At 52.4% G+C, this 23,858-nt stretch overlaps 1 protein-coding gene across 1 annotated transcript; it reads right to left on the bottom strand.

Moving 5' to 3' along the window:
- Positions 1–739: 739 nt before the first annotated feature.
- Positions 740–23,286, bottom strand: LTF (lactotransferrin). Its single transcript, XM_059664296.1, has 17 exons — positions 23,149–23,286; positions 19,889–20,052; positions 19,095–19,203; positions 18,608–18,790; positions 18,185–18,332; positions 17,174–17,229; positions 15,212–15,390; positions 14,600–14,774; positions 13,578–13,732; positions 12,119–12,209; positions 9,607–9,654; positions 8,566–8,721; positions 7,888–8,029; positions 6,111–6,178; positions 3,838–4,022; positions 2,266–2,455; positions 740–973 (listed from the first exon to the last, which is right to left on the bottom strand). Exons 1-17 carry the CDS (start codon positions 23,189–23,191, stop codon positions 939–941), a joined length of 2,127 nt encoding a protein of 708 aa, XP_059520279.1. The 5' UTR covers positions 23,192–23,286; the 3' UTR covers positions 740–938.
- Between the last annotated feature and the right edge of the window lie 572 nt (positions 23,287–23,858).

Genomic DNA, 23,858 nt, shown 5'->3' with positions numbered 1-23,858 from the left:
TTTGTACCCAAAACCCAAACATTTGGTTCTCCCCTAATTCCCTTCTGTGGCATCAAGACAGTGTGTCAGAAACTAAACTCTGGAGAAGAAAATCATGGAGGACACACTTGCAGGACTCCCCAAAATGCAGACAAGGAGGTGAGATAGGAGGAGGCACGGAAGCCGAGGGAACAGGGTTTCAAGAAGGAGCGGGTGGGTGGCCCAGCCCGCGTGGCTCAGAGTTGATCGTTGACCTATGAACCATGAGATCACAGTTCAGTTCCCAGCAGAGCACATGCCCAGGTTTCGGGCTCGATCCCCAGTAGGGGGCGTGCAGAAAGCAGCCAATCAATGATTCTCTCTCATCATTGATGTTCCTATCTCTCTCTCCCTCTTCCTTCCTCTCTGAAATCAATAAAAATATGTTTTAAAAAAGAAAGAAGAAGGAGCGGGTGGTCAGCAGGATCAGAAACAGTGAAGCGCTCAGAGGGGAGATGGAAAGGCTCCTAGGCTGGGCTGGGGGGCAGGGGAGTCCTTTTCCGGAACCAGGCAGGAGAATGAACAGGTTAAAATAGAAGCACAGTGAGGTGACGAGAAAAGGCAGGAGCACCCCCCACCCACCCCACTGAAGACACTGAAGGCGGCCGCTCAGACCAGTGTGAAGAGGTTGGCTGGGGAAAGGTTCAGCTAGGCAGGTGTTGGGTCAGACAAAGATTTCAGCATAAAATTCTAAAAAAGATGAACGATGCTTAATAAGGAATGAAAATCAACAGCATTTCTGGTTTTATTTCTTGCGAGGATGACAGCAGGGAATTGTGCAAACAGGTGTGACTAGCACACTGCCCGGGGGAAGGGAGAAGAGGCCCCGGGGGCCTGGGGATGTAGGGGGGGGGGGGGGCGCGGGGCGGGTGCCAGCGAGGGCCGAGGCTCCCTGTGGGACTGGGCCATCTTCTTGGGTTTTACCTCCTCAGGAAGGCACAGGCTTCCAGAAGTGCTGTGGGCACAAAAAAGCAGGAGATTCAGACACTGATTTCTTTTGTAATCAAGACATCAATCAAGGAGGATACTAAAACAGAGGCTTTCTTCCGCCCTTTTCCCACCACCGTTAGTCATGCTTGCTCTGCTCACATTTCCCCACGGCCCACGGCAGCACATGGCAGCGGTGGCCTCCCAGCCTGGGCCATTCCCTGCTCTGGCCTGAGTGACATGACCCCCACCCAGCTTGTCTCTCACCGACATTGATGGTTCCCAGACTGCAGGAATGTGCATCCTCTGTGTGCAGATTGTGCAATAGAGTGCACTGCTCATTCACGCATTCACTCACACATGAGCCACCGTGCTAAGTGCCGAGGGTTCAGCCTGGACAGGCCGGCCCTGCCCTCGGGGGGTGCAGTCTATGCCACCGTGAGCTGGCTGCTCGCATGACCGGCCCTCCCACTGGGTTTCTCCGAATGTTGCCTACAAACACGGGCAGCACAGTTCAGTTCCCCGAGACCTCGGCTGAGCGAGAGCAGGGCTCTCCTCCTTGGCACCCAATTTGCAGCCGGGACTTCTGTTGTGAGGGCTGTTCTATGCTCTTTAGTAGCATCCCTGGCTTCTACCCACAGGTACCAGCAGCGCCCTCTAAGTTATGAGAATCAAAAATATCTCCAGGTATTGCCAAGTGGCCCCTCAAGGGCAAAATCTCTCGAGTTGAGAGCCACTAATACGGAGATTCTTGGTCCTACACCCCACCCGTGGACCACCGCCCCTCCCCCATCGGATGCCTCTGACTCTGGATGACCTGGGGCCACAGAATCTCAGAATCATCGTCCGGAGCCTCACAGTGCTCTGCGGTGTCTTCTTAATGTTTTTAAAGGATTGAATTGTTGTCAGTACATATTTCTGGCTAAAATGCTATTTTGAGCATTCATATTCTCTATAGTTGGTATTTGGGGTAACTGTCTAGACACCGGAATTTGCCCTTTTTCAATACATATGTGTCTATATACATACACATATACATACATACACACACATTTCATTTTACTGAATAAAATGGTCAGTTTCTAAAAACTGCATGGCCGTCACTATCAGAATGATAAAATTCAGCATATTATCTCCTGCTTTATTTTAGTCTTCATTTCTTTCACCTCGTCAATGAGATTGTAACTTGCTGAGGCATAGAGGCATTCCGTTGCCTTAACATTTTTATAACCATCTTGCCTCCAAGGGTCCTGCTTGGCCCGCCAACCTTGAACTTCCCCCATGGTGGTTTCTGGGAGATGCCACTGACAGTCCACTTACGGGAGGTGGAGCATTGCCTCAGATTCCCAACGGCCGTGACGTACTCTGCTCCCAAATATTTCTCATACGTCGTTTTGCCTTGGAGGTTGGCCAGACACTCGGTGTTGTCATTGAAAAGAAGGTTTTTGGTTTCCGACTGGAACAAGCAAAACGTGCCTGGGCAGTCACGTCCATTTCTTCCAAACTTAGCCTGTGTCAAAGGGCAGACAGCACGTGAGGAGCAGAGGACAGCAGGTGAGTATCTGCATTGGGGAGATCAAGGACACCCTTCCCGCCAGGATCAGCCCTGGGACAAACATGGACAAAAGGAGCTCAGTTCTGGACTCGTTCCCTGCCCCACGTCCTCCTGCTACCCAGGCCCCAGGTGGCAGACCCACCCAGGGCAGCTCCCAGGCCTTCGACCTCTCAGATCTCACCCCCTGCCACCTCTCCTTCCTTCCTAATCTGTGACTAAGTGACAGCTGAGGGTTTGGGGGATCTGCCCCAAATGTCGGTCCCCAGCAGCCTTCTAACTGGCCAGCTCTCCCGGAGAGGCAGTCTGCACTGGACATCATCTGCCCCCCACAGGCCATTGCCTTGGCAGGGCACTTGGCCTCCCTGGGCCACAGTTCCTCCTCCACGCCCAGACCTCCCACAGGGCTGAGCATGCTGGGGAGGCGAGGGGGACACTGAGCACCTCATCAACAGCAGACCTCTTACCAGCACCTGAGCGGGCGCCACCATGAGGGCTCCATAATGCCTCTTATTATGCCTATGGGTACCATTTCAGGGCCCCTATCTTTAAAGTGCACCTGGAGATGCGATGGGTTTTTTGTTTGTTTGTTTGTTTGTTTGTTTGTTTGTTTGTTTGTTTGTTTGTTTTTATAGAGGAAGGGAGAGGGAGAGGGAGATAGAAACATCAACAATGAGAGAGAATAATTGATTGGCTGCCTCCTGCACACCTCCCACTGGGGATCGAGCCTGCAACCTGGCCATGGGCCCCGACCTGGAATCAAACCATGACCTCCTGGTTCATAGGTCAACACTCAACCACTGAGCCACACCGGCTGAGCATGATGTTTTAATACAAAACTAGGAGTTCTAATAGAGATGGCAGACTGTAAGGAAGTGGTAGGATTTCCTTCACACCACTCTCAGAGACTGCCTCAAGGCTACCGAAGTTCTGGGTGAGCTGCTTTTGGAGATGACAAATGCAGTGGCCTTGTCTAGACATTGCTCAGTTGGCCCAGACTTGGGGAGCGTTGAGTAAGCCACTCTACCTAGTTGTGGGAGGAAGGCTCAGCCACCGTCTTTGCCTGAAGAACTAAGAAGGGACTGAGCCGGGCTGGCAGTGAGCTCAAGGCCAGGGGCAGGAGACTGGGGGCAGAAGTTAGGTCAGTCCTAGAAATCCCGGGACAGTTCTCACTGAGACTCTGGGCAGCCCCGTGGCCTGAAGCAAATACTCTCACCAGCTTCAGGCAGGGGGACTGGAGAGAAAGGCTTGGCATGGGCTGGTTGACCCAGCTCTGCAGTTGCCCCACCTGACAGAGCCCATGCAACCGAGAGAGGGCAGAGGGCCCTGGTAGTGCATACCTGCTGGTCGAGCAGCACCTGCTCCAGGTGCTCCACCTTATCTCTCCGAGATACCACAGCATGATTTGGGGCCTTGGCCAGGTAGCAGCTCTTAGCCTCAGTCACAGGCTTCCGGGTGCCGTTGAGGCACAAGAGCTCGAAGTCCTCCAGCCTCAAATCCTTAGCCCAATCCTCAGTGCCCTTTCCTGGGGAAAGAAGAAGGTGGCATCAGTCCAAGGGGCCTTCTGGGTGGGTGTCACCACCCACTGGCCTCTTGAAATGCACCCACTGGACTTGTGATGATGTGAAGGGGAGAGAAGAAAGCGTTGTCAAACACGTATTAATGCTGTGTCCATGCAATGAAATAGAAGTCAGCCATGAAAAGGAGGGAAGTACTGATACACATCAATACATGCATGAACCTTGAAAGTAGCCAGTCACAAAAGGCCACATATTATAGGATGAAATTTATGTGAAATGTCCAGAATAGGCCAATCTAGGGAGACAGAATGTGGACAGGTGCTGCCAGCTCTGAGAGAGAGGTGAGGGGAAGTGACTGCACTGGAGACCACTGAACTGTCCACTCTGAACGGGTGGGTTTATAGTATGTGAATTGTATGTCAAAAAAGCTGTTAAATGTTTTTAAATATTGTTTATTGATTTTAGAAAGGAAGGGGAGGGAGAGAGAGATAAAAACATAAATGATGAGAGAGAATCATCAATTGGCTGCCTCCTGCATGTCCCCTACTGGGAATCGAGCCTGCAACCGGGCATGTGCCCTGACTGGGAATTGAACCATGATCTGCTGGTTCATAGGTCAACACTCAGCCACCGAACCATGCCGGCCAGACAAAGCTGTTAATTTATTTATTTATTTATTTAGTTTCTAAGAAGAAAACCCTCTATCTGTGCCATATTTCCCAGTGAGTTCCAGAAAAAGAATAGCTGGTTTATGTTCAAGAACAAATTGTTTCCTCTTTCCTTTCATATTCAAATGCTCTTAGTGTAGCCTGAGAAAAGAAGGAATGTCTAAGGGTTTCTCAAATATATGGTCAGTCCCAATAAAATACAGTTGTAAAATCCTACAGAAGTTTAAAATTAAACCTGACATCTGATCCCTGGAGACCACTTAGATGAATGGTTCATAAATTCTAAATGGAATCGTATGCATGTCTGTGTGCATGCAAGTGCGGGTTCATGTTCAGGCCTCTGCTACTCTCCTGCCATCCCCCCTCAAGAAAACACTCCATCCATTCTCTTGTCTTTGTCCATTTGCTATTGGGTCATTCTAAGTTTACATGTCTGGCCTTGACCCCTCTCCCAAGCGATGTGAGGAGGAAGGAGCGGCTGTGACTGTTGTTGTCTTCGAAGGAGGAGGGCAGAAAGCTGGGGCTGTTCTTTCTCAGGGGACGAAATGGGAAGGCACCTGCTGAGCAGGAGGGGTGGGGAAGCTGAGTGGGACTGAGGAGAGGGGTGCACTCTGGAGTCTCGAATTTGGTCATTACGCTTTTCATCTAGAGATCAGGAGAGTGATTATTCAACGTCATCTGATAGACTATCCTCTGGCATCTGCATCTGCCTGTGATTTTGTCCCCATTTACTCCCAAGGAGTTTCCAGACAGTGACTCACATGGGGCTGAATGAAGGTTCCTACTTCCTTGTATGAAGGGAAGTTTCATTTGCATATGTTTGATTTTTTTTTTTTTGTAGTATCATCCACATTCAGTCTCCCATAGGCTGGGACAGGCAGATGGTGTGTTTCTGTGGCTGTCTAGAGAAAGCCAGGAGACATTAGCTACTGAGTATTGCTGGTGTGTGTGTGTGTGTGTGTGTGTGTGTGTGTGTGTGTGTGTGTGTGAGAGAGAGAGAGAGAGAGAGAGAGAGAGAGGTGGGGGGTGGTTAAAATCAATGTGACATGCCCTAACCGGTTTGGCTCAGTAGATAGAGTGTCAGCCTGCTGACTCAAGGGTCCCAGGTTCAATTCGGGTCAAGGGCGTGTACCTCGGTTGCGGGCACATCCCCAGTAGGATGTGTGCAGGAGGCAGCTGATAGATGTTTCTCTCTCATCGATGTTTCTAACTCTCTATCCCTCTCCCTTCCTCTCTGTAAAAAAAAAATCGATAAAATATATTTTAAAAAATCAATGTGACACCTATAGACATTTCCAAAGTAAAAATTTCCAAGTTAACTTAAGTCTGGAAACTTGTACATCTTCCCAGCTGCAAATATGACCAGTAGGAGGCGCTGTGATGCCAGAGACTCTGCTCCGAAGGGGAAAGGGAAACTCCGCTTACCATTCGTGTTCTCCAGGACAGTGGCATCTTTCACAAACGCAACGTCTCCCGCATTCTCCGCCAGGCACCTAACATGGTCCAGAAAAGAAACTCAGTGCCGGAGAAGAGAAACTATCAGAGTTTTCATAAATATTTGCAATATACATTTCGAAACATTGAAGTAAACATAGAAAAGATAAAGACAAAATATTTCCAGGAACTTTAGGTTTAAAATAGAAGGTTGAACACATATGTGTAGCTTCCCACCTCCTAAAGTCCCAATAAAATGATATTTATGAGATTTTTTTAAAGTTTTAAGCTGACAGGAGAGAGGAGCACAAGGAGAGAAAGAGAGAAGATAATGACAGCATTTGGACGTTAGCGAGCAGTGGGGGAGCAGTAATTGGCCCAGCAGAGCAATAAACAGCTGCAACATAAGGGGGAAGCGGGGGAGCCCAGAAAAAAAGCTGCTGTGAAGGGCGAACTCCCGAAAGGCTCGACAACTAGCAACACCATTGAAAGGGACTGAGAACAAGAGTGGAGAGAGCTGACGTAGGTGCAGGGTAGGCGCCCGCCCAGCCCGTGCAGCTCCTCCTCGCCCTGGCAGGAGACTGAAGGTTTGTTCACAGGGAGATTGAACCTGAACAACACTATGGACTAGAGAACCAAACCCAGTTGAGGGCAGAGGCCCAATGCTGAAATCATGGAATGGAGTGAAAACTATATCTTGGAAGGTTCATTCATAGCCGCTTACCTCTCCCAGGCTCCCAAGGAAAATCTGATCAACTCAAAGAAGATGTCTATGGGACCTGATACTTAGATGTCCCACAGCGAAATGACACAAACCAACTGCCCGACAGTGAGGCCCATACTCGCCAAGATGTGGCAGCTGATGCAGAGCTAACAGTCAGCTCTGGTGCTTCTCTCTTTAAATACGGACAAGCCAATAAAAAAAAAAAAAAAATACGGACAAGCAGCCAGAGGGCACTACAGATCTGGAGAAATGTCAGGAGATATGGAGACCGATGCGATCACACCCGGGGGTACAGAGACAATATAGTAAAAGCTACTTTTATATCCTCCCATCCCTGGAGAGAAGGCTACTGAATTTATACTAAAAAGTTCCAAGACCACCCTTTGACCCATGTTGCTTGCAGATGCATGATGCCACCTGCTGGTGAAATATATTATTGGAGAATGGAGAGAAGGACTGGTTCCCTCCAAACCCTAATGTACTAAGTGCCACTGAGAATCCTCACGAATGGGATTACAAAAGGTGGGTTGTGGATCATCACTGTAAATAACTAAGCGGTTATCATTCTGAAAACCTTTTTTTATTGTTGTTATTTCCCACTTAACTAGTGGAGAATAGCCCTGCAATGCTGCTTTTTCTCTTTGCCATCTCTCAGGCCAAAATCAAAGAGAAAAGTGAAATGGGAAGCATGAGGTTCTATCGTGGGGGAGAGAGTGGTGGCTGTGAAAAATGATTCTTCCCCATAAATTTGAACTGTAGATAGGACTTAAGGTCCCACGGGCTCTATCTATTTGACTTTGAGGATGAGGCCATTGAGGGCCCCTGAGGTTGACTTTGGCTCCAGGCCTCAAGGAGGAGCCCAGCAGAGCTGAGGTCAGACTGCCCAGTGCCAGCACCCACTTCCGGGGTGGTGAGTGTGGGGGGAACAGCCCATCAGCAGACCCCCAAGGTAGCCCCTGGCTCTGCTGTGACAGGCCACATGTGGCCCCTTAGAATGCAGTGCCAAGATGCTGGAGGCACAGGCCCTCTCCGGGGGGCACTCACCGGAAAGCCCCAGTGTAGCCGTAGTATCTCTCATTGCTATTGGGGGCACACTTGCTCTGGCGCGCTTCATTGCCAATACACAGTGCGCAGAGGTTGGAGTTCGGGTCGGACCCGGGAGCACAGCTCTGACTGAAGAATTCATCTGTGGGGAAGGCACATGGGAAGTCAGCTCTTCCTACCTGACTTCACACCCACGCCTTACCTAGCAGGGGATGCATCCTGGGTCAGGCTCATTCTAGTGCCTGGGACAGAGAGAACACAGCCACTGTCACAAACAGTGACGTGTCACCACCAATCCGGGGCCCACCGGAAATCAGGAAAGGCTTCGGACTGCAGGCATAGGCAGGAAATCTGCCTGGGGCTGGGGAGGAGTCTATGATGGGACCCACAGAAGGTCCCATGGCCAAGCCTTGAGCTGGGGACTGCACTGATGAACTTGGCCATGTGCAGAGAAACGGACTGAGACTCCAGTGAGTTACCTCGGAGTGGGGTGGGCAGGGCAGGTGTGCAGAGAACCATTCAACGCATCCGGACTGCGAGGCAGCCACGCGGAGAACTTGCTGACACCCATACAGGCTGTGGGCCTGCCAATCCCCACCCCCTCCTTCCCTGAGATTCCTGTGGAACCTTCCACGTCCACCCCAGGGTGGCCCGCCCTCCTCCCTCCGGACTCCTTACCAAATTTACAGGAGCCTGTCTGGTTGAAGAGCAGACCCATGGGGATGTTCCAGCCTGCAGTCCTGCCCACGGCGGTGTGGCAGGACTTCTTGCCTTTCAGAGAATTCCAGGTGAAGCCAGCATTTGATTTCTTGACAACCGCCACGGCTCGATACCCTTGGATGACAGAAGAGCAAGTCTTCATCTCCAGGGGCCTGGCAGATGGACGCTGGTGCAGCTGTCTGCACCTCAGACCGAAGCTGGTCAAGAAGCACCATCAGCAATGCTTCCTCCCCCTCCCCCGCAGGTACCGCATTGTTAGGTGGACCACAAAGGCTTACGCTGCTGTCCTTGGGGCTATGAAATGAGATAGTAAGAAAAGCTGATTCTTTCTGTGATTGCTGGGGACATCCTTGACCAGCCACACCAGCCACACCCTATAAACCAGAAACTCACCTTTAACTGTGAGCTACTAAAGCAACAAACACTGAACGTCTAGCGTGACCCCAATGGTGCATAAATCACCAACTGCACTATGCACTGGGCCAGAGCGATGGCGGCCACCAGGCTAAGTGCTGTCTGGACCGCCCGGTGCTGAGTCCTGCGCTGCCAGTCCTCCTCCTGCCAGGGTGCACCTGACAGACTCCCACTGTGGGCAGCGCACAGCTCCTCCGAAGCTGAGCCAGCACCAGCTCTGGGCGGGCAGGTGGGGCTGGTGTGCAGAGCAGGGCATTAGCACAAGGGACGGGAGCTGCCACAGCAGCAATGTCTAGGCCTGTGAGTGAGATCAGGAGACTCTCTGAGCCACTGTTCCTCATCCATAGGAGATGGAGATGGAACACCTCACCTCCCACGTGGCCAGGACGCAATGAGAGACTCTGCAAGTTCTCTGCCAAGTGCAAAGGCCAATCTAACATCCGTTGTAATTGTCTACGAATTACTTGCATCTTCACAAGAACTTTGGCTGCGTTTCTTTCTGTGAGTTTTTTACAGTACCTGCCACCTCTTCCTCCAGCAACAAGAACTTACCCTTGACCCTGAAAATAACCAATTCCAACTCACCTTCCACTGGTCTATTCACACAGTCAGAGTTACCGCTCTCTTCGGATTCTGAAAGAAGAAAGACAAGCAAAAACATCATGAAACGCTCCGATTTATTGAGAAGTCACAAACTTTTAAATCTCAACAGTGCGGACTCGAATTTGAAGACTGTCCCAGTGGCTCCAGGCAGCAGAGCTGCTCCCATGTGTTCACCACAGACACAGACTCGGACGTTCCCAAGCAGCGCTATTCACAGGCACCACCCCCTGGGAATGGCCCAGGTGGATAAATAACAGCGGTAGAGCCACACAATAGACTACATGCAAGACTGAATAGTCTACACCACGCACCACAAGGAGGAACAGCACAAGTATAACACTGAGCAAGAGATAAAACAGCATGCGCTATGCAGCTCCTTTTACATGAAGTTCAAAAATAAGCAGAACTGATCCGTGCCCTGGGAGGTCAGGAGTCGATACCCTTGCTGGAGTAAGGGGGCTGGTGACAGGAGGGCACACAGGGATTTGTGAAACCTGCTGTGTCTTGATCTGGGCACTAGCGCCAGGGGATGCACCAGTGTGAAATGCCATGGAGTTGTACCCTTATGTGCACTTTTCTGTATGCATATTATACTTTCCTGAAATATTTCCAAAAACGTTTCTAAGGCCAGTGCCAGCTCCAGCCGAAGGAGAAGGGGTAAGTGAAGAGGTCTCTATACCACAGATCATAAAAAGCAGATGCCTGCCGAAACCGGTTTGGCTCAGTGGATAGAACGTCGGCTTGCGGACTGAAAGGTCCTAGGTTCGATTGCGGTCAGGGGCATGTACCTGGGTTGCGGGCACATCCCCAGTAGGAGATGTGCAGGAGGCAGCTGATCGGTGTTTCTCTCTCATCTCTCTCATCGATGTTTCTAACTCTCTCTCTCCCTTCCTCTCTGTAAAAAATCAATAAAATATATTTAAAAAAAAAAAAAAAAAAAAAAAAGCAGATGCCTGCAAATCCACTGGTGGTAAAGCACCTAGGAAGCACCTGGCTACCAAAGCTGCTGGTGAGAGTGCGCCCTCTACTGGTGTGGTGAAGAAACTGCATCGTTACAGGCCTGGTCCCCCAGCACTGAGTGCAATTGGACGTTATCAGAAGTCTACTGAACTTCTGATTCACAAACTTCCCTTCCAGCATCTGGTGCGAGAAATTGCTCAGGACTTCAAACCAGATCTGTGTTCCCAGGGTGCAGCTGTTGGTGCTCTGCAGGAGGCATAAGGTCTACCTGGTTGGGCTTTTTGAAGACACCAACCTGTGTGCTATCCATGTGTCAAAAGACATCCATCTAGTATGCTGCATACAAGGAGGATATGCTATGGCCCTAGCCGGTTTGGCTCAGTGGATAGAGCGTCAGCCCGCGGACTAAAGGGTCCCGGGTTCAATTCCAGTCAAGGGCATGTAGCTTGGTTGCAGGTTCCCTGGCCTGGAAGGTACAGGAGACAATTGATGTGTCTTTCTCACTGATGTTTCTCTCTGTCTCTCTCTCCCTTCCACTCTCTCTAAAAGTAAATGGAAAAATATCCTTGGGTGAGGATTAACAGAACAAAATAAAACAAAAGAATATGCTATGATAAAAAAACATTTCATTCTTTAAAAAAATTTCTCTTTTTCCTGTTATTGGTAGTTCTGAATGTTACATTCTCTGCCATTCCCCCATGGGGTCAAAAGGTACCTAAGTAAAATACTGCAAGTGGAAAATAGGGGACAGAAATTAGGTATTGCAGTTTTTCTATTTTCATTTATGTGCAAATTTCTTAAATATAAAGTAGGGACATAAAGCATTAATGCATGTAAAAATGCTTCAGTAAACAAGTTTCAGCAGTTCAACTTTATAACAATATAAATAAGCCTGTTAAATTTTTCTGGACAATGCCAGCATTTGGATTTTTTTTAAGACAAGTCCATTTCTTACTGATGGCAACTAACGGAATCACGCAGTAGATCCCATCCATTCACTATACTTTCTGACTGATTGCCCTACATGCAAGTACGTGCTTTTAATGTTGCCTCTTTTCTGTGATGTTCCTGTAAGTTTGCTATTAAAATGCATTAAACTAATTTTTTTTATAGATTTCAGAGAGGAAGGGAGAGGGAGAGAGAGGGAGAAACACTAATGATGAGAGAATCATGGATCGGCTGCCTCCCGCACCCCCCTTACTGGGGATCCAGCCCAAAACCCAGGCATGTGCCCTGACCGGGAATTGAACCATGACCTCCTGGTTCATAGGTCGACACTCAACTTATACTTAGGCACCTTTTGACCCCACGGGGGAATTACTGGGCCACATTGTAATTTTTGAATTACGAAGAGGAACCTTGGCTCTGTGGAGAACACAGCCCTTGTGTTCACTCTTCCCCTGATTCTCCTGTTTGAACGTATCCATCCTTCTCAGTGCCTCCACCTGGACCCACAGAGTGGGGTGGCTCCTCCACCCCCAGCCCATGGCCCAGGGGAATAAACCAGAGAGGACACCCCCACACGCACACTTACTTTGGCTCTCTGCCAGCACAGGCACCAAACCGCATTTGCCCGCGATGTAGATGAATCCTCCGTCCAAGCTCATGGCGTCAGCTTCTCCTTTCTGCAAAGACAAGCGACTCTGCGGCATCAGGGTGAGGCCACTCGTGTCCCGCCTGGCTGGACCGCTCTCAGAGAGAACGGCTTGATGGCAGCTGTCCCAGGAAAGCAGCAGAAAGAGGCGGGAGTGTTTGAACCGAGCACCCAAAGGGCACGCCGCAAGCGCTGCTAATCCTCAGCCAGCCACCGGCCTTTCCTGCTGTCATTTCCACTGGAAAGAGCCTGCACAGGCCGCACTCGCCCTCTGTCCCCTGAACAAGCCCTCTGTGCCCTGGAGTGCCCTTGGGACACCCTCCTGCACATCCTCACTCCCTCAGGAGACAGATGGGACCAGCTGACTACACTCCAAGGGCTGCACCGAAGTTGATGGACAAATGAGCTGCAATTTCTAATTACATTGGCTCCCAGCAGGAGGAATGTGCATGGGAGCAGGGAGTCATCAGGGTCTCACGCGCCCTCTTTGGCCCAGTATTAGTTTTCTTGCGACAATATTAAAAGTAACTGGAGCCCTAACCGGTTTGGCTCAGTGAATAGAGCGTCAGCCTACGGACTCAAGGATCCCAGGTTTGATTCCAGTCAAGGGCATGTACCTTGGTTACTGGCACATCCCCAGTAGGGAGTGTGCAGGAGGCAGCTGATCAATGTTTCTCTCTCATCGATGTTTCTAACTCTCTATCCCTCTCCCTTCCTCTCTGTAAAAAATCAATATATTTTTTAAAAATTAAAAAAAAAAGTAACTGGAGATGTGTATGAAGATTTCTATTCAAGGAAAGGCATCACGGGGTTATTGTAACAACAAAATAAGGGGACAAAGAGGAATAGGGTCACAACCAAGCCACATCCCCATAAGAGATACCCTGAAGTCATGTCTTTCAGAAGTGTTTTCAAAGACTATATATTCATGTGACATGGCTGTGATATACCATTAAGTGAACAGGACGCAAGTAGCACCTGACAGGTATGAGCCGGTGCTGTGGCCAGCACAGGCATTGGGGCCCCGGAAGTCCTGGGTGGGAAAGTACCCCAACTTCAGCGGTGGTGTCTCTCTGTGTGAGTCACAGCTGGTTTCTCTTTAATTATTTTACATCACACCTTTCTATCTTTTCCAAACTACCTGCAATGATCATGCGTTGTTCTTATCATCGGAAGAGTGGCAACCCCACAAAATAGTTTTCTGACAGAAAGCTGTGCCTGTTTGCACTCTGTGTGCTGGGCTGGAGGAGACCCCCGCCCCGGGTCCCCCCTGCCTACCCTCACCATAGTGCCTCTTAGCGCCCAGTCACGTCTAAACAGATGCCCACGACCTGGGGAGTCCTCCGGAGCCCACTGCCCCACCCGCAGGCCACACAGGCTCCCGCAGTAGCAGCCTTACCAGGACCAGGGCGATGCAGTCCTCGGTGGTGGCGGCGGTGGCACAGGCCACTGTCCCATTGCTCTGGCTGCTCCACTGCTGGCACTTGCGCTGCTCCTCGGGGCCCACCGCACACCACACGACCCGTGCGCGCCGCGCCTCCACCTCCTCGGATGCTGCCCGGAGGGACACAGCATCAACAGGGGCCCCGAGCCTGGCCAAGGACACCCCACGCTGCCAACCTCCCTGGAGCCCGGGCTCCACTCTGAGCACCCTTCCTGCTTGGCCTTCCCGTGGGTGCAGCCCAATCCTACTTCCAAATGGAAGAGTCTCCGGGCATCTGCCTCGCCCCCTCCACTGTCAGCGCCCAGCCCCTTCCCAGGCAGTTCCCTCCCCACCTTGTTTCTCGGTCCCATTCCTCTCCTGGCTTCTAATCCACCCTTCACTCCTTAGTGTAACGACTTGCCTAATATCTCAGTCCCACAGGATAAAAGCTCCAGAACTCAGAGATAAGGACAGCTCCCCAGAGATGGCCTAGGGGACCCTGAACCAGCTCTGACCTCGCCTAAGGCTGGCAGTCATCTCTGGGTTCACCCACACTCCACGCCAAGCCCCCCCGTGGGGGAAGAACCACGACTGAGCGGGCCCACTGTGGTCTCCCCAGCCAGGCCCAGAGCCCAGGCACAAGGCAGTGTGCACCAGGCCTCCGGCTTCACCCCAGGGGGGCCCCGGCTCTCTTGGCCCGTGTGCAGTTTGCTCACCCCATAGGAGGCAGACTGACTTTTCTGTCAGGGCTGGGAGGCTGACGTGCACAGGGACACGTGGCAGCATTAATCACGGGCTGACACGTTCTCTCGGAGTCACTCCCACACATTGAAACGCTCACACTTGGTTGGCAGAGACACTCACACCTGCATCAAACCTACCACGGCGAGACCTCCAGTGGCTGGGACATGGGGCAATGACCGCCCCAGGGGGTGTGAGGTGCTCTCCCCAGGGACTCAGCTGTGGCTCCCCACCCGCACCAGCCAGCCCTCACTCACTTTCCTTCAGGCCCTTGAGGGCAGTGACGTAGTTGGAACCGAGGTACAGCCCAGCGTCTATCTTCGGGGGGATCCTCAAAAACCCGAGCGCATTATCTTTGAACAGCAGGTCCTTCTGCCCACGCGGGGAGCTGAAGAGCTGGAATGCCGACGATTTGCCTTTTCCAAACTTCTCCTAGTTAAGGACAACATAGAATTGCTGATGTCGCAGTAAATAAGAAAGAAACAAAACCACAACGGTGAAAAGGAGTATCTGGAACTTAGGGGTGATTCTGAGAGCGGGAAGCTTGGTTGCCCTCCTCCTGTAAGGGGCTCAGGCCATTTCTGTGACGTAGCTCAGTCACGGCTTATTCTTTAGGGTGTTGCTGGGGTCCAAGCACCTTGGGGTCCTGAGAATGTTGCATTGTCCTCCCAGCTTTGTCCCAGCCCATGAGACACTGTTAGTCAGTAATGCTGGAGGGGCTTCATAGCTGCTGCTGTCCAGAGGGCAGCCTAGGCAAGCAGCCCACTGGACACGCCTGGCCAGTGAGGCTACAGAGGGGCTTCTAGAAGGGCAGGAAGTTAGGGGAGGAAGGAACCTCTGGCATCAAATCCCAGCAGGAGTGTGGATACCTGTGCCTTGTTGAGAAGCCTCCAGATCAAGTCCTCCTTGCCATCCCCACTTCGGGCCACAACAGCATGAGAAGGAACCTGGGCCAGGGAGCACTCCTTGAAGTCATCCACTGACTTCCGAGTATTGTCTAGGCAGAGCAGCTCATACTGGTCTCTCTCAGCCTTGTCTGGCAGGTTCTCTGGGGAAAAGAGGAGAGGAGGGGGTTGGAGGACCCAGAGGAGCCTACTCCAGGCAGAATCATGAGCCCCGATTCCTCTCCCCTCATGGAATTTGAGCTGAAAGAGATATCTTACACAGTTGAAAAAATTAGGGGTTCTGAAAGAAAGACAGTGGATTTCTCTAGATTCTAGAGTCTATAACACTCAGAAAGGTAAAGACAGTGCCCAGCGAGCCTTAGGGCCCGGCCCAGTGATGCTCTGAGTGGATCATATGGGCTGTGCTGGTGCTGGTGAGCCAAGGAAGCTGAGTCAGGCATCATCTGTTTCCATGGCAACCCCACCTAGAAAAGGGTCATGTGGTGGAGACAAACCAAGGGACCAGCCAGGGGGTGCTGCCTTACCCACATCCCTAGAAAGAATAAAAATGGATGGAATGTGGTGGGCCTGTCTCTGGAGGTCCTGATAAGTGTGACGGGCCTGTGTCTGGAGGTCCTGGGTGAGTGTGAGGGGCCTGTCTCCTGAGATCCTGAGGTCATGGGTGAGTGTGACGGGCCTGTCTCCTGAGGTCCTGAGTAAGTGTAGTGTGTCTATCTCAGGAGATCTTGGAGAGAATGTCATGGGTCTGTCCCCAGTGTTTCTGGGTAGAATGTGTCATTTGTGCACACCCAGCTACTGTGCTTCAGTGTGTGCTCTCTCAGGGCACTCTCTAACAAGACAGTAAGAGGACACACATAAAGGCATGAGTCGCGGAGCTCTCTGTGGTAAAGGGAAGGACAGGATGACCCAGGCCATCACTAAGGTGATAGATAAGAAACCCTGGTGGACGGGTTCCATGGAGCATACACCAGCAGTTAGAACCACTAAACTAGGCATTTGTACAACAGCATAGAGAAATGTCTAGACAAAGTGCTAGATGGGAAACTTTGGCAGCAGCATGACTTCTAGTGCTCAGTAATGAGGGTTCTTGTGCTCAATAAAACGTCTGTGAGCTTAGAACCCAGGGACCCAAACGGGCCCTGGACATTTACAAGACCACGTACATCTGGGAGGGCACGTATCGAGCTCCTTGGCATGGAGTCTGTGAGGGGAAGAGAAAGGCAGTCGACACTGATCTAAAGAAAACTGATTGTATAAACTATGAAATTACATAAAATAAGAGCTGTGCCCTGTGGGGAACCTTAATAAGAGTGTGCCATGAGCCCAGCCAATGTGGCTCAGTGGTTGAGCGTGGACCTATGAACCAGGAGGCCACAGTAAACTCCAGGTCAGGACACATGCCCAGATTGCAGACTCAATCCCCAGTGTGGGGTATGCAGGAGGCAGCCGGTCAATGATTCTCTCCCATCATTGATGTTTCTCTTTCTCTCTCCCTCTCCCTTCCTCTCTGAAATCAATAAAAATATACATTTTTTTAAAAAACAGTGTGCCAGGAATTGAGGGATCTAATTAGCTTAGTGTTTAGAATTATCTATATATAAAAGGCTAATATGCAAAGTGTCCCCTTGGGAGTTCAATCAGGAGATGGGGAGTTCGATTGCTAGCTATGCTGTGTACTGACCCCCAGGGGGCAACGCGGAACATGGCAGGCGACCAGCAGCAGCGGGGCACTGAGGGAGCGAGGAAAGGAAGAGGCTGGGGGGGAGGGGGGGGGCGCGGGGGCCGCGCAGGAGGCAGGGAACCTGATTGCCCTGATCACAGGTCAGGCCTAGGGACCCTGCCCATGCACAAATTTCATGCACTGGGCCTCTAGTGATAAGATAAAAGAAAAGGAGGCAGCACCACAGCTCCTCTCTCTGCTCTTACCGAACAGTGTACTGTCCTTGACAAAAGCCACGTCTCCAGCCCCATCTTGCAGACACCTGTGAAATGAGAAGGCACGGGAGGGTCAGCCCGGAGCGGCTTCTTCCTCGTGTCCCTAAAACAGGGCTTTCTTCATGGGTGCTGCTCCTCGAGGGCAGGGCTCGGGGGCTGTGGGACACCCCGACTGAGAAGGCAGCAAGGGCTCCCTCCAGGTAGAATCTGAGGAGGAAGGACTCAGGTACTGGCCAGAGGCCCCCACCGTTCGCTTTAAGAACCGAGAGGGCAAAACCTTGTCTTTCTCCATAAAAGAGAAGTTTGAAGCCTGTACACCAGAGGACAAAGGCTCAGTATCCTTGGCCATGTGGTTCTTTCTCCCAAGACTGAGTGGGCAAGTGAGCCCTGGCCAGTAGAGAGGCAGGTAGGCCTCCCTCTGCAAAACTGCCTGAGTCCCAGAGGCTGGGGGGAGGGCGGGGGGGCTGTCAGTGTCAGCCTCAGCATGGGGGCAGAAAGGCACAGGGAGTCCATTGGGCAGGGCTCGCTGTCTCCAAGCTTTGGGGGGGGGGGGGGAGGATGCAGGTGGGTGGGGCCCAGGTAGGATAGACTAACATCAGCCCAGACAGCCTGCCATCCTGCCCAGCTGGGAGCCTGGGACTGGCTGCTGTCTCATGATAACACTCCTTCAGCCCGTCCGTCCGTCCGTCCGTCCGTGGGAGAGGACAGAAGTCAGCAGACGGAACCCAGGACGACAGAAGGTCAACGCCAGATTCACGGTTCTCTGGAGAGACCAGGCGGCCACTGCTGAGGACTGTTTACTCCCCGGCTGGAGTAGGGGTGAGGGGAGCACGCGCTGGGCAAAGTCAGCACCCTCCTTGTACACGGTTTCTCTGTCTGCACTGCACCTCCTCTCCGGTCCCCATGGCAGGCTGAGCTCTACCTGGGGCCACAGAAAAGGCCTCCTGGCCTGAGGACCTGTGGCACTAGGGCCACTGGGGAGGAGAAGAGAGTCTCACTCACTTGAAGGCACCGGAGTAGCCAAAGTAGGGCTCCTCGGAGGAGCAGGCACATTTGTTCTGCCCTGTCCCCGCGCACAGGCGACACAGGTTGGGGTACTGAGTCCCGTCCGCACAGGGCACACAGCTGGCCGAGAAGAAGTTGGCCGCGGCTGTGGACACAGAGAAATGGACCAGTGTGGGAGGCAGCCCTGGCCACAGCCAGCCTCCCCTCCCGTGTGCTCCTCGTGGGCAGCCCCTCCCTCCACCCCTGCGGGCCTGTCGCCTCTGTTGTGAGGTTCTGAGTTCAGACACCAGTTCCCCAGGGCAGCTGGGGCAGCGAGCCCACCAGGTTAACCTTGGAGTCACCCGTGTGGTCCCAAAGTGGCTGTGTGTGTGTAGAGACCCCTCCCTGCCTGCGATCACCCCCAGCCCCCAGCCACCTCACCTTCCTGAAGGGGCGTGGGGGGGCCTTCCCAGTTCAGGAACGGACGAAGCACACCCATGGGGATGTTCCAGCCGGCGGACCTGTTCAGGCCGGTGTGGCAGGACTTCACGCCTCCCATCTGGTTCAGCTGGAAGTTGCTGCCCTTCTTCGCTACGGCCACAGCGTAATAGTGGGTCTGGGGCTCTGCAAAGGGCCAGGGAGAATGGAATGCTCATGGCCAGGTCCCAAGGGAGAGGAGCCCCTGGTGGGAGGGGCCTGGAGCTGCAGTTTCTCCGGGTGCAGAGCTACCCAAAGCCTGTCCTGACCCCCAAGAAGCAACCGGTGTCCTCCCGCAATGGGTTACCTCTGGCCCCAAGCACCCGGGGACTCTGTGCCTTCAAGTGTGATGCTGTCCAAGGCCCACCTAGGCCACTCATCCACTCTGACTCCACAGAGCCCAGGGCCAAGGCCACGGCCACCCCAGCTCTGGGTTCCAGGGGGAACTCACTCTCTTCCGTCCCGTAGACCTCGGCTGCTACAGGCCGCAGCTTGTAGGGTTCCAGGCCGGCCTCATACACCAGCCCGCCGTCCAGGGTCACAGCATCCGCCTTGTTTGCCTGAAAGCAAAGCGGCCAGACCGGCTTCAGGAGCGAACCCGCCCTCATGCAGGCAAGTGGGTCGCAGGACGCCAGAAGGTTCTGGGGCTGGAAGGATCTTCCGAAGGGTCAGGTGGCATGAGCCCAGAGGCCCTCTTTTGGGACAAACAGGCACCAGCCCAAATGCTTTAACCCTTGAAGCTGGCACGCTGCCTCTTTCTCAGGTGCCCACCCACCTGTACAGAATGGGGCAAACGTAGGTTTACAGTTGTGAGTACATGAGACACAGAGTTTATTCTTGTGTTATTATTTATTAACTATTGGATTCTTTTCCATATGAACAACTGTAAACCTACGTTTGCAGGACCCTGCATAACTCTGGTGAGCACACCCCTCACAGTGGTTTATACATTTTAATTAAAAAAAAGAGACACAGAAACAATTTATGCTGAGATCCCAGGTTCCCCACCCACATGGTCTCTCCACTTTAGAATGTGGATCTCTGCATTCAAAATAGTGTCGTGTCCTATGAGAGAGGCCCACGCCCCACTGACAAGCGCCCAGGAAGAAAAGCAGAGGGAGGAGGGGAGAGCACAGTTTCTCATTTTATCCCATGCTTTTCCCTCCCCTCTCCTACCCTCCCCTCCCCTCTCCTACCCTTCCCTTCCATTAATTTGGTCTTACCCAGCATATGGTGCTGACTTACCGCGATGGCCTGGATACACTCCGTGTAGGAGGTTTTCCTTACGCAGGAGATGGAGGGCCCACGCACTCTTCTCAGATTCCGCTGGAATGCAAAGCATTTTGTTGTCTCGGCTGGTGAGATGGTGCACCATCGAACGCTCTTCCTAGGGGCGGCCAGACACAGGCCTGGGAGAAAGGCCAAGGAGTAAAGGTTCAGCCACTGCCCACGGAAGAGGCTGCCTTCCCCTCCGACGGGCTTTTCCAGACTCTGCCATCTCTCCCGCTCCGCCCCTTCCCTCTCCACTCTGCCTCTAAGGCAGGCCTCTCGTCTCTCTGGCCTAGTAAGCGCACAGTCCTGGCCAGAGAGAGGGCTGGTGCTCGGTGAACTCAAGGAGACCTTCGGAAGCTCTGGGTTCTTTCCTTCCTGTGACTGACGCGTTTCCCACCCTAGAAAAGTGATGATGATCCCTTGAGTCCGTGGATGGGGTTCTCCCACCTGCCTGGTCCCACCTGCACTTGTGAGGTGGACAGGCAGGGATTCCTGCTCCTCGTGCGGAAACTGGCTCTTGAGGAGGCTGAGTGGCTGGCTGCTCAGCAGTGGCCAAGTCCAGCCTAGAATCCAGGTCCCTCTAGAGCAGCGGTTCTCAACCTTTCACAGGGGTCGCCTAAGACCAACCTGCATATCAGAGACTTACATTACGATTCATAACAGTAGCAACATTACAGTTATGAAGTAGCAACGAAAATAATTTTATGGTTGGGGGTCACAACATGAGGAACTGTATTTAAAGGGCCAGAAGGTTGAGAACCACTGCTCTAGAGGGTCATGTCTATAAGCATCTCCCCAGGGGATGCCCAGGGAGCTAAGGACAAGACACCTGACTCCTTGGCAGTAGCTGCAGTAAATGGTGGACCAAATGGGTCGGGGTGCCCCCATTGAGGCTGCTTCTCCTGCCAGCCTGCCTTGGTGGCTACCATCTATGCAACTGGGGAGAAGGCTGCACCAGGTTTGCTCACAGCTTTTACAGGCCACCCAGGTCCCTGGCCGGGTAGCTCAGATAGTTAGAGCGTTGGCCCGATACATTCCCCAAAGAAATGAAAACAGATGTCTACATAAAGACTCCTGCATGGCACAATTCACCATAGCTAAGATCTGGAAACAGCCTAAGTGCCCATCAGTAGATGAATGGATTAGAAAACTGTGGTACATCTACACGATGGAATACTATGCTGCTCTAAAAAGGAAGGAACTCTTACCATTTGCAACAGCATGGATGGAACTGGAGAGCATTATGCTAAGTGAAATAAGCCAGTCAATGAAGGAAAAATAGCACATGATCTCACTCATTCATGGATAATAGAGACCATTATAAACTTTTGAACAATAATAGATACAGAGGCAGAGCTGCCTCAAACAGAATGTCAAACTGCAGCGGGAAGGCCGGGGAGGGTGGGGGTGCAGGAGGTAGGGGGGTAAGAGATCAACCAAAGGACTTGTATGCATGCATATAAGCATAACCAATGGACATAAGACACCGGGGGATAGGGGAGGCTAGGGGACTGTCTAGGGCGGGGGGAAAAAATGGACACATATGTAATACCCTTTGTAATACTTTAAGCAATAAAAAATAATAATAATAATAATAATAATAATAATAAAATTAAAAAAAGATGCATAAATTAAAAAAAAAAGACTCCTGCATGAATATTCAAAGCAGCATTATTCAGAAGAGCCAAAAAGTGAAAACAACCTGGACGTCCACATCCATAGTATGGAATTGGCAATAAAAAAGAATGACTGAGTCTGAACCGGTTTGGCTTGGTGGATAGAGCGTCTGCCTGCGGACTGAAGGGTCCCAGGTTCGATTCTGGTCAGGGGCATGTACCTTGGTTGCGGGCATATCCCCAGTAGGGAGTGTGCAGGAGGCAGCTGATCAATGTATCTCTCTCATCGATGTTTCTAACTCTCTATGCCTCTCCCCTCCTCTCTGTAAAAAATCAATAAAATATATTTAAAAACAAAAACAAAAAAGGAATAACTGATGGGCACAATATCAATGTGCCCAGTTTATGCTATGTGGAAGGTTCCAGACACAGGAGACCACCTATTGTATGATGCCACTCGTATGAACCGTCCATAAAAGGCAGGCCACAGGTCAGGGAGCAGAAGGGAGTTGGCCCTGAGCAGCTGGTCCTGGCCCGGCCCAATCCCGCCTTAGAGAAGAGAGGGATGCCTAGCACTCATGGGAAGGAGTGTGGAGAAGGGGACCAGAAGGCAGGGACAGGGGCACCGTGCTCCCTAGGTTGGGGACATAAGTTCACTGCTGCTAACTACTCCTCCCAGCAGATGTCCGAGAGGAGGCTGCATTGGGCTGGCGTGGAACTGGGGGGCTTTCCCTCTGACCACCCCCCCTCACAGCCTCAGTGCTGCCCATCACAGCCCTTTCTGCTGCTGCCTGGAGCCTCCCCTTCACTGAGGAAGCCCTGCCCCTCAGACAGGACATTACTAATGTCCATCACTGGCCTGTGCCCTCAGACACCCCAGAAATTGCTTCAGATGTTTAGGTACAGAGCTAACAATTGTTTCATCCCTTCTATGTCGTCCCTTCTAGTCTGGGCACATCTGAAGCCAGAAATCTATCTCTCTGCCCTCTGAGAAAGGTCTCCTCGGGAGGTCTGGGCCACCACCCCTGCCCCCGGATGGGGGGAGGTGCCTGCCACTGAGCAGGTGGCACCCTGCTGCTGCCCCTCACAGCTGTGTGGGAAGATGTTTGGCCCATTCTTCACATGAAGAAACTGATGCTCAGAAAGGCTCTGCCTCGCCCAAGTCAGCACAGCCCTCACAGGAGCTGGGATCTTGAGCCCCAGGTCTGCTGTGTATCTTGGGCAAGTCACTCATCCACTCTGAGTCTCATTTGCCTCCCATGTAACTGCCTGTAACAGTACCTTGGGTACCAAAGGTCCTAGTAGGACAAAATGGGACAGGGTTCAGGAAGACCACTCCCAGCAGACTTCCTGGAGGAGGCTGCACTAGGCTGGAATAGAGCTGGGAAGCTCTGCGCAGCTCTAGGCTGCCGGGGACCAGTTCAGAAGTGCTAGCTCCGGCTCCTCCCCAAGGAGCCCTGCACCCCTGGCGACTGCAGGCTCTGGGTGCCAACCCTGCAGGACGCAGGGACCAGGACACCCGCCTGGGGGTGCACAATGACGGGGGCTCCCACCTCATGGGGCACAGAGAGTAGGATGTCCACTTGATGGGGCTCGCCCCCAGGACCCTGCACTCACCAAGGGCCAGGAGGGACAGCAGGGCAGAGAAGATGAGCTTCATGCCTGGGGTCCTGAGGTGGCTCCAGCGAAGGCTCTGCCACCTGCGCCTGCTCTGCAGCCCTTTATGTAGGGCTTGCTGACATCATGGGTTTGTCCTGTGGCCCAATAGGTGCCCCCTGGCTGCCCCACCCCCTGACCAAGTTCCTGGAGACAGAGAAACCCAGGAGGGGAGGGAACAAAGGGGGCAAGGGAGAAGGAAAGATGCCTGGGCAGGGCTTGGCACCAGGAGAAGGAGGAAGCCCAGCCCACTGCCACCTGGCAAGTATGCCCAGGTGCTGCCTCCCACTGATGATTGATGACTCCCCTGGGGAGTCGCAGCCCCTGAGTTTGGTCCTCCCTCTGGTCTCAGTGCCTCCTAGAGGGTGGGACACAGAGCCGGGGTCCCAGGGTGAACATTTGTGGATCATCGTGACTGTGACGCAGACCCACCCAAGTCTTTGAGGCTCTCCAGGAAGCTTTGGGGCCTCTGCCCTGGCGGGGAGCCTGCCACAGATAGTGGGTCTGATCAGGGATCCTGCTCTCCGGGCACCGGGGGGTGGGGCCGGGGTTTGGCACTAGAATCACCAGCTGGGCTTGGGGTGACAGGTCCAGGGTCTCTCACTGTTTGGAAACACAGTATCGCAACACTAAGGATGGCTTTCATCAATAATTGCAATAAACTCTTTCAA

This window comes from Myotis daubentonii, chromosome 14, assembly GCF_963259705.1.
Source record: "Myotis daubentonii chromosome 14, mMyoDau2.1, whole genome shotgun sequence".
Taxonomy (NCBI): domain Eukaryota; kingdom Metazoa; phylum Chordata; class Mammalia; order Chiroptera; family Vespertilionidae; genus Myotis; species Myotis daubentonii.
The sequence above is the reverse complement of the archived record's forward strand: the minus strand, read 5'-3'. Positions and strand labels throughout refer to the sequence as shown.

What these genes read in the sequence shown, in the direction of transcription:
- LTF (XM_059664296.1), bottom strand. Translation starts at nt 23,191, where the DNA reads ATGAAGCTCATCTTCTCTGCCCTGCTGTCCCTCCTGGCCCTTG. An exon ending in TGTGAATAGACCAGTGGAAG is followed by an intron (nt 8,722 to 9,606) that starts GTGAGTTGGAAT and finishes CTGTCATCCAAG; the next exon opens with GGTATCGAGCCGTGGCGGTT. An exon ending in GACAGGCTCCTGTAAATTTG is followed by an intron (nt 8,030 to 8,565) that starts GTAAGGAGTCCG and finishes CCTTCCCCACAG; the next exon opens with ATGAATTCTTCAGTCAGAGC.